The sequence below is a fragment of the Halichoeres trimaculatus genome, unplaced genomic scaffold (assembly GCF_033239565.1).
Source record: "Halichoeres trimaculatus isolate MK-OKI-2021-1 unplaced genomic scaffold, fHalTri1.1 fHalTri1_scaffold_14, whole genome shotgun sequence".
NCBI lineage: Eukaryota > Metazoa > Chordata > Actinopteri > Labriformes > Labridae > Halichoeres > Halichoeres trimaculatus.
The window spans coordinates 30,767,336-30,778,166 of NW_027437192.1; the positions used below are offsets into that span (position 1 = coordinate 30,767,336).

At 38.1% G+C, this 10,831-nt stretch overlaps 1 protein-coding gene across 1 annotated transcript; it reads right to left on the minus strand.

The window, feature by feature from the left end:
* Positions 1-747: 747 nt before the first annotated feature.
* paqr7a (progestin and adipoQ receptor family member VII, a) lies at positions 748-9,872 on the minus strand. The gene is made up of 2 exons (XM_074686110.1): positions 9,742-9,872; positions 748-4,421 (listed from the first exon to the last, which is right to left on the minus strand). The coding sequence occupies exon 2, from the start codon at positions 4,382-4,384 to the stop codon at positions 3,320-3,322; it is 1,065 nt and encodes a 354-aa protein (XP_074542211.1). The 5' UTR covers positions 4,385-4,421; positions 9,742-9,872; the 3' UTR covers positions 748-3,319.
* Between the last annotated feature and the right edge of the window lie 959 nt (positions 9,873-10,831).

Here is a 10,831-nt window from a genome sequence, read left to right on the forward strand (position 1 = left end):
CGTCCACAAACCCTGGAAATTCCAAACAGCTTGTTTTAGGTCAGGATTTTACATTCACAAGCACTACTAAGTGCAGGTTTTCTCATTAAATATCACATTTTGTGGGCTGGGAGGAAAGCCAAAGACCCACAAATTTCACTAAAAGACTTAATAAAGTGATTTTTGCATTATATGGGACCTTTAAGAAATATAGCTAGTAATGAAAATCCACTACTTGTACAGAGTGTGGGAATGGAGAAATAAGCTGTTCGGATACAAACTGTTCTTGAACCAGGCTCTTAGCATGTTTATTTATGCTATAGAGATGGGCTCTTATGGCTTGATATGTATGAGGTTTTTGGTGTTCATGCAGCCAGCCTCCAAGTGGAGCAACATCCAAGGACAGCAAATCTGGTGAGAACATCTCCTAAAAGTTACTTTAACCATAAGATGTAAAAAAAAAAAAAAAGCAAGATAAAATGTAGCATTTGCTGTTTTCAGGGTTCTGCTCACCTCACCACCCATTCCCTATACATCACCCCTTAGTTACTTGTATGATTATCACGTATCTACAGGGAGTTTGACAAAGACAAAGAAGTTAAAAGAAGATACCACACCATGGTAAAAGGTCTAAGGATAAGAAATTTCATTTCCCCAAAAGTCTGCTTTTGTCTTCAAGAGGCGTCTGCTCTTTACCTCACAAAAAACCACAACACTATCATAGCACACATTTCTTTAATTAGTACACTCAGACTTATTTTTCTCCTATTACTTAAAAGGCACAAACAAGAGTTCCAGTAGGACAGTGACTTGGTCAATGTGTACATTCTGTATGTCTAAAATAGAAAAATAATCACTTTAACATCAGGTCCCTCATAAAATATTCAGTTTCTCAAACATATAATCTAAAGACAGTGCATTCAGTACAAAACAGTCCAAACATATAGTGTGTGCGTTAAAGGGGACACTAAAAATACAAACTTTCCTCTAAATTTAACATTAAATGTGCAAAAATGCTGGCTGTAAAGGCACAATGAGAAAAGCACTGATGTTAAGTTATCACTCTTTAAAATGATGGATGTTATTTTTTCAGTGTTTATAAAATAATAAAAATTCCAAATTTAAACACTAAAAAAAATCTAAAAATAAAAAATGTTGCAGTCTAGGTGAAATAACTCTGAATAAAGTTAAAAATAAACTTGATCATTTCAAGAATATAAATAAATACTTGTACACTTTGCTAATTTAATTATTTTTAAGCAGAACTCAAGACTGCAAAAACCTCCAGTGCAGGGGTCTCAAACTCAAGTTACCTGAAGGCCGCTGAGCATACAGTCTAGTCACAAGGGGGGCACTTCAGGTGTTTTACATATGAAAAAGATAAGAACTTCAAGTTTGAAGTTTGAACCCTCGGTACGGCTTAAAGGTGGACCTCACTCAGTCTGGACCTGTTCTTTGTTTTGTCTCCTTTCTTTCTCTCTGGAATACATGTTGTTGTGTTGACAGCTCTTTGTCCGCTTAGCTCCCTGGTTCTTTGCATACTGCTCCACATGTTTAGTTGAATAACACTGCGTGCATTTTGAGGACGTTGGCAGTGTGACAAATGTTTGTTTTTTTCCCCTCTTGGGTTCGTGCAGTGATTGTGCTGCGTTCAGGGTCAACTTGGAAATCAGGTATTTCTTCCCTGGTCTCAACAGAAGACTGGGCCATGAACACACCAGGCCAGATATCTCTATGAACTACTATCAAGTGGCAGTTTGAAAGTGACCCGGATCTTTTTGCACGTTTTAATTTCCACAACTGTTGAGGCCACATCTGGCATCGGGCCTGTTGAATGACCATCATGCAACAAACAGTGGTGTTGTAACCAATGCAGCAAGTCTCCACCATAAACCGTATAAAACGTGGACATAGACGTCACCTCTCCATTCCTCAAGCCGTGAAACGAAGCCAATTGGCAGATGCTGCCAAATTGGATATGACGCAGGCTTTGAGCTTCCTTTCCTAACAGCTATAGGGCACCTGTCAGTCATGTGACCTGAGCTGTGTCTCTGATTAGACAAACAGACGATTCTAATGATCCTAATATCTGCTAAACCGCCAGGTTAGAAAAATCCACCCCAGTACAGTGTGTGCCAATAGCAAAATCAGTGTTTCAGAACCAGGCTGTTTTTTTTTAACCGGGCTGAAAATGTGTTTTTTAATACCGTTAAAGTCCGTTTTTCAGCTGGGTGTGTACGTGGTTTCTGGTCTTCCTGCAGCCACCCTCAAGCGGATCCTTGATGTACAGCAACTTTTTTACACTTTTGCATAGGCTTCATTTTCTAAACCAGTTGTTGTCCCTTGGTCTCTACTCTGCAGCAGCTTAACCATCAGCTCCATTTAAGTTTCCTTCAGTGAAATCTACACACCCTAGACCAAATGACCATCTTATAGGTGAGTTCACATTGGACTTAACTAGTGCAGCTTTCTGTCATGCTTCAGCTGTGGTGGGCAAACACTACGAGCTTGAGACCCCTGCTTTAATGCAGTGAGTAGAGATTTGTCACCTTAAAGAGGGGGTATTCTGCTTTCCCATACTTTAACCATGGGCACTATGTCACAATGCTGGATGTTTAGACTACACGTGTGCAGATTTTCAAACCTCTACCAATTCATATGCTGTAGATATCTCTGAAACTGTCTGTACATTGGTCCAAATGCTTCTCGTAAAAATAGCACAAGATTTTCAAGACTTCCTGAAATGATGAGGTCATCACATAGGATTGCCAAACTGGTTCATGAAACCTGTGAGAGGAGGACCTTAAACACTAAGGTCTACCTGTAGGTCTAGCTCTGACAGGCCTCCAGAGGGCTGACCAATCAGAGGGAAGGGGGGTTGTGGAGTGGGGAGCCTTAAAGAGACAGCAGCTTAAATGAAGCTAAAATAAGGGTTTTTTAAATCACCAGTGAGCGAAATAGTTAAAAAAAAAAGGTTGTTTTTTTTAATAATAGGGAACTATGTAAAGCTATGACTACTATGGTGGTGCTGGAGGGAAATCATACAGACTAAAAAAATACAGATACCCCCTCTTGAAGTTGTCTGATTTGTTCGTATTTCAATAAAAATATCATCCTATACTGATTAAAAATATGGATATTGTACATATCAAAAAAATATTTCATCATAAGAGTGTCTTGTGTGTCTCTCTCATTCTACACAGGGCATCACAATGAGATCCTCCTGTTTCAGCATCTGTTTACGTAACACTAGGTTGCAGCATTAAACTCGTACCCTTTAAACCATGAGAGAAAGTGTGAGAGGAAAAGCACATGATTGACGTTTCCAACATCTCATCAATTAGTTTGACTTGTTCCTCGAGTCGAGCATTCGTTGAACTTTCCTCAGCATGATGGCAGCAATCATAGAACAGACTACCAAAGTGAGAGCGTAGAGTCCAACGAAGAGCGCGGCCTCACTGCTCCCATGCAGGCTTGAGTAGAGCTCTCTGCGGGCCACAAAGTCAAGGTAGGAGGCCTGGATCTGACACAGGGTGCAGCACGACAGAAAAACATGGAATACCTGATGACTCTGTCCAATGAAATCACATCGTCCAGGTAGGCAGTGCTCCATCAGGGGACAGGTGAAGAAGAAGGCACAGCTGAGGAAGAACGCCACCTGGCCAAAGTGGTAGGAGATAGCTGGGTCGTTGCTCGATGACGACCAGGACAGCAGTCTTTTGGCTACAGGACTGCTGTCCCACATGTAGGCTAGAGCAGAGGGGACCACCTGGCACACTTTGCGCACCCAGCTCGGCAAGTTGTGGTTGCAGTATTTCCCGAAGCAGCAGCCCAGGCAGGAGAGACAGCTGAGGACCGTCGCTAAAGGCATGAAGACCCCACTGACGTGACGGTGCATGCCCTCATCCACGGCGTAGTAAAAGTGGACGATGGCACTGCCGTACTGATACTGAGCCACCCCAACGTAGTCCAGGAAGTAGAAGACATAATGGTAGAGCTCAGACTTCCCCCCAAGGAGGTGGGCTAAAGCGCTGAATGCAGAGTAGATCAGTGAGGACAGGACGAGGACTAACAGAGGCCAGGAATGAGGATCACTAACAAAGTCAACAGTCTCAGAGAGCTGGCGCAGTTTCACCAGAAGAATGAGGAAGGCCAGGAGGTGAGTCCAGACGTTGATGGTCTCATTGTGCCGCTGAAATAGAGACAGGAAGTAGTATTTCCAGTGCTGGTTGAGTGGTCGGTAACCAGTGCAGACGTGGCGCTCCCTGAAGTAGGAGGGGACTTCAGTGTCTCTGACGGTGCCAGGCATGGAGGGTGCGGCCTCAGTTAGAATCCTGGGAACCTCCCTGATCTGCTGCAGGCTGATGAACACTCGCCCAATTTTCTCCATTACAATGGTTGCCATGATTGTCCTGAGCTGAGTAGTGTGCACAGACGAGTTCCTGCAGAAAAAAACAGGATTACTGTGAGACGGGTTTCAAATATTACTGCTGCAGCTTCAGTAAATAATAATAAAAAAAAAAAAATAAAAAATAATAATAATAATAATAATAATAATAATAATAATAAAAAATCAGATTTATATAACGCTTATTAGGGATACTCAAAGATGCTTCACAGAAAAGAAATAAATTGAAAAACAGGGAGAGGAGAGATTATATTGATGGGGGACTGGTCATGAATGCTGTCTTGAAGGGGAAATGAAATAAAAGGCACGCCTGTCTGGTTATCAAGTGCTAAAGCAGACTCTCTGCTCTCCCAAGTTTGCATGAAACCTGCACCAAATAAAAGCTTGAGTAAAATTCAGGAAATACCTCCACATCCCCCCTCTAAGCTCACAATTTATTACTTTCACATTCCTTTTCCACTTAAAGAAGGGCTCAGTTAGCCTGTTAGCATGGAGCATATTCAATGTGGTGTTTTTGATCCTGCTTTATGACACTACAGATGGATTTGATCAATCAACAAACACTGGCTACAAAACTGTTTTAACAAGTCGATTTCAGGCTTTTTGAACCATCCTCTATCAGCAGCACATGGGTTGATCTCTGCAGTCTATAGATCAAGTTTCAGCTCAAAGAGCGACCCTGGTGATTGACAGGATGATGCGTTCTCTTTAGATCAACAGTATATAGACCTGTTATGTTTCCTGTTTGTCAACAGTTACAGCTGTGCATTTTGGCAACAGAAGAACTGGAGAGTACAATGGTTGTTCATGAGACGTGTGGGTGTTCACCACCAAAAAATGTTTGAGATTTTTTGTAAATAACACCAATTTGACAGATGTGAAACAACTCCCAGGCTGATCAGAAATCAATGAGTGAATGGAAATCATCAACAAGTGGACAGAGGTTCGGTGGACAGGTGTTTTCAGTGGAGAAATCCACATAAGACACGAACCAAAGGTGAGCTCACAGACAGCCGAGTCTGAGACCTGGGTTATAATAAAGGAACCAATACCACGTCCAAACAGAGAACTGCTCCAAATCTATCAGAAAAATTCTGCTTTTGTATATTAAGATTGCTAATAAGACTGGTTAATAGTTTAATAATATCCAGAAGTTTTACTTTGAACATGAAATCTGTTTCTGTTTATCACAATTTAAGTTCTTTATTATTTACTGTTCATATTTGGCCATAACCCCAACTTTTTAAAATACTCTAAGTAAAAACTGGATTTAAAATATCAGCAGTTAATGTTACTTAGTTATACTCAAACCTGGTTAAATGAAGTTGGATAAAGGAGACACATTCAATAACAGCTTCAGATGTCACCCGTGTTTCAGTGTAAAGTGAGACCCTGTTAACTGGTGACTTATCAGTTTACATTCACTGACATGTTTGGGTGAGAGTCACCAGTTAACACTGTCACTCTTAACTCCACACACATGTAGCTCTGTAACCTTTCGAACTGGTAAGAAGATGACTCCGTGGTGTAGCATAGTTTCTGACAGATGACCACATGACTGATAATGAATGATAACTCATCTGAATGAATGGCGCTAAACCCCATTGCCCAAATGCATCTTTATGACAACTAGGCCTGGGATGATAGTCAACAAATCAATTAATCATTCAATAAATGAAATGGACTCAATATGTCGCCATGTGCATTCGTGTTTGTTTTTGTAGTGTGGGATGAAGCTGATGAAGCCTCATGGATGGGAGGAAAAACAAACTCTGAACAGTCCAGTTTCTTTGGTTTGGAGCGTTAACAATAACTGAGCTGGATGAGTGAGAATTTACATTGACACAGAGTGTAGTTTGCTACATCAAAAAGGAAATTCTGCATTTCAAGTGCAATTTTTAACTGAGAGACCATTTTATTTTTAATGGGTTTTTTTTTGGAATGTTTGAAAGTTATTGATGTTCCATTTACATTAGTAAAAAATGCTCAAGAGAAATAAAAGTGTATTGCATCTGAAAAGGGTTATTGCATTTTTATGATATCTATTTTTTTTTATATTAGTGGTTAATCTGTTCTCAAAATATTTTTGTGAATAATATCGTTTATCATCACTAATTATGGGAAAATATATTGTTCATTGAAAATTTGTTATCGGCCGAGGTCTAATGACAACATAGGTTGTAAATGGGTCTATACGTATCAGTTGAGAATATTTTGACAAATATAAAAAACGAAACCAGGATCCATTCCTAGGGTTTTCTTCTGTTTGAACAGCTGTTAAACAAACCATCTGAACCATGAAGACGTGAGGGATCCAATGGTGTTCCAGCTAAGAGAGCGACCCTGTTGATTGAAGACTTTCAGAGGGCTGCATCATTCTCAAATGTCTTCAGATCATCATTAAAAGTTTTTATGATGAGAATGTTTTGATTTTTCCATATAAAAATAAACCAGCATGCATTTTGAGGACTTTCTCTGAGTTTGAACAGCTGGTGTAAACTGGATATCCTCTGACACGTTCAGCTGAAGGTCTCCAGTTTACAGGGTCACTGTTTAAACTGGAACACCAGGAGCTGACAGAGACACATTCACACTGTCAGATTCAGAGAAGACCATTAGTTAGGAGGTACTAAACCAAGTCCATCATTACTGTCGATAGAGGGAGGAGGGAATAAAAACAATGTGGCTGTTCCACCAATCAGTGACATTCAACTTGCTGGGCACACCCTACAAAGTTCCATGACCCCAAAAAGTATCTCCCTCAGACAGGGCTGTCTTAAGAAGGAGACAGATTACTACAGAACTAAACTTAAAACATAGTTACTGTAGTTGGAAAACACAATATGTGTGATTGAAGCCTTCTTATGGACTGACTCTGCTCACTGTAGCTGAGGTTTAAGCTGTGTTTTGACTACAAAGTGTTGTGCCTGTATCTTAGACTAGACTACAACACAAACACAGACAGGAACTTGACTTTCGTCATTATTCTATTGCTACACATGCAGCTATATTAGAGAAAGTATGCTGTGAATTCAGGTCTCTGAGGTGCTGCTCCAGGCCCTGCAGTACTAAATGATGGGCAGGTCTGTGCACACACAGGCAGGAACTTAATGTTCGGCAATTTTCTGAATTGTCTCACACAAAGTCACAGAACTTAACATTGATACAGTGGAGAAAGTCCCCACACCCTCCCCCTGCCACAGCCTCTACAGGGAAGTGGGAGGAAGTTTCATGCACCCTGAGGGTTGATGATATCAGATATTTGACACGGATTCTCCGTTATCATTGTAATAATATTTTTACATCCAATGGGAAAGTGAAGTTATCTGATTCATGCTGTGAACAGGGAAAGGCATTGCGCTTTTATTTCCTCTTTCTGCTCCCCTTATCATTTTTATGATCTATTTAACTGAATATATAAAATCATCTTATAAATGTCACTTTCCAATGAGAAGTAGCTGTCCCAACCTCTAACTCTTACATCTCAATTCCTGAAAATGATGATTAAATGATTTTGCCATTTTCCTAAATGTTCTATTTTAATAGATTTTTTTGTCTTTCAGAAAACTTGAAAGATTTTGATTGATTTCAAATCAAATGTCTTTATGTAAAAAATCCTGGCCCAAGTTTTCAGGTTGCTACCAAAACTTAAAGAGTAGTGGTGAAAAATTTAAAACATTATTAAGTACAAAGTCTGAAAATTAATGACTGGTTATAAGGAGTTTCATTACAAAACACATTTTTGCCCTGCAATTAAATTGTCTTCTTTGATTCTTACACTATTGTTGTTGGTAGCCACGTTCTGCCTAGCATTATTGAGTTATGCCAACAAATAGCAAAAGAATATCACTACGGAAACAGTCACTACCAAAACACATACTGGTTTTAGTATTGACAACATAACCTGCATTTTTGATCAGAGTCAGTCTTACATAATATTAAACACAGAAACATGTGCCATACCTAGATAAATCTGATTTAAATTTCATTTTGTTTTAAAACAAAGCGATAAAACACCAAAATGCCAAAAAGTCCAGCAGAGAGACTGAGAGACTAGTACACAGGCCATGGTCCTCAACAAGAGAAGCAAACAACCCTGGACCCTGTTTATTGATCATGATGTCCATTAAAGAGGTGTGTAGGCCATGGTACCCATTAGACTACTATACAGACTATACAAAAAAAAAAGTTTGACTGTACACCATACTTGTGACCTCAATTACAAGGTCAGAATTTCCTAGTACCATTTCATTTGGAAGATGAAGCCACTTTTATTTCTTTGAAGATGAATAAGTGTTTCATTTCATTCATAATACATGTTAAAAATTCAAGTAAAGCAAAAGAAATAAGAATTAAGTGATTACAATGCCACCCTCAAACAAAGTACAACTGCAACTACAGCAACAGCATGGTCAGTACCAAAGCAGTGGAGTCACAATGAACAGCTGTTCTATTAAACAAGAGTTTATGCAAATGACTGGTTGATTGTTTGGGTACTTTAAGCAAAAAAAAAAAAAAAGACTTGTGAGGGTCATTATGATCAACTTAATACATTGTACAAGGAAAGATAGCATGTAAATTTGAATACATCCAGAAAAAAATTGTATTAATTTCAGTATTAAAAAAAAATCACTTAAATTGGTTCTGATGCAGATACCACATATATATATATATTTTTTTAAATCTCAGCACTGTGCAGAACAGAAAAAAATGAATAGGTTGAAATAATTATTTTTTAACGTAATTCTGTGTTTTGGCGGTGACAACTTTTACAAGAGGAAAGATATTTGAGAAAAGTTTGAAATATAATATGAAAGTTGACCGCTCTTTTTTTAAAATTTGCCTCTTTTGATCTGGTGATCAAAACATAAATATGGTTAAAAGAAAATATCCCAAATAATATAAATTTCACTCAAATTCCAACTCTTAATGTGAAACAGTTTGGTAGAATGATCCTTCTATGTTTTCGAATCATCTTTTATTTATTTATCTATATTTGTGTTTGCACTAAAATAAGTTGTAGCAGTGCAGCGAGTGAAAAAGGAGTGGCTGTGTTAAGTAACTTCATCTTGACTGCTTCTTTTCAGTTCTTTTAAATTCAAATGAAAAATATAAATCAGGCTTTTTCACTGTAAGACGACAAACTGTTTTTGAATTGTTTCATATCCTGCGTCAAAGAAAAAATAAGGTGGTCTCAGTTTGGCACAGCTCTCTGGTAAGCCAGTTGCACTAAACTAAAACCGGGCGGGTCAGAAAAGTTCTGCAGCAGTTCACACCAACTTCTCTCCGCGCGCGCATCTCACCATCACGTCTCCTTCGACAGGTCACGGAGTGACACTTTCTGGATGCCTCACCTGGAACTGACTGCTCGTTTCCTTCAGTGTCCGCAGCCGAAGTGACCTCTTCCTCCTCCCTTATCCTCCTCCGACCTGACGGAGAAGTATCCAACAGTCAGTCGTTTTCTGAAGCGAGAAGAAAGCGTCAAGTCGTTGTACATGCGCGGAACGAAACAGGAAGTGAGGTGATTATGCTGTTAAAATAAAAGCATTCTCAAATAAAAGGTTGACTAACGTGCAGGTAAACTGTGGGGAAATAATAATCAAAAACGTGTAGTATAATGTACCCACGATTCTATAATAATGAAAATAATAATAATAATAATAATAATAATAATAATAATAATAATAATAATAATAATATAATAATAATAATAATAATAATAATAATAATAAAAGTGTTATTATTATTATTATTATTATTATTATTATTATTATTATTATTATTATTATTATTATTATTATTTCATTATTAAACAATTAATTTTTCTTCTTCTGAAGCAGTGCCAAAGGAATATCTTCACATGTAAATAAATAAGCATTTGCTAATCTTTTTTTTCTGTTTTGAGACTACAAAGTTATATCATGCTAACTTTGGTAACTCTAGCATGACAAATGAGTCAAGCTCTAAAGAAATAATTACTAATGTTAATAAATTTATTTGTATCCCACCTTAAAAACACAGTTACAAAGGGCTTTTCACCAAAAATTGACAATCAATCAATTAAAAAACTAATACAGAGAAATGGGATGCTTGCTAAAACATAAGTACGAAAAATAATAATGATGATAATTAACCAGGAAGTTTATGGCATTTCTGCAGAAAGGCATGGGGGTCTTGGGAAAAAAAAGACTGAAATCCACCTTTTATTATGGTATATTGAATTAAAAGGAGGCTGTTTACAAAATAAACATGGAAATTGAAGATGTCCAGAAAATGATTTAGGGCTAAATTTTACACAAGTAAAACTTGTGATATATATTTAACTGTAATTAATCAAATTGAATGTATTTATCAGCTACTGCTAAGTTTACTAAGTATTGCTTTCCTGGTTCTCTGCTCCTGGTTCTCAGAATGGCTATCTTATTTTGAAAAGCACTTCCGGAA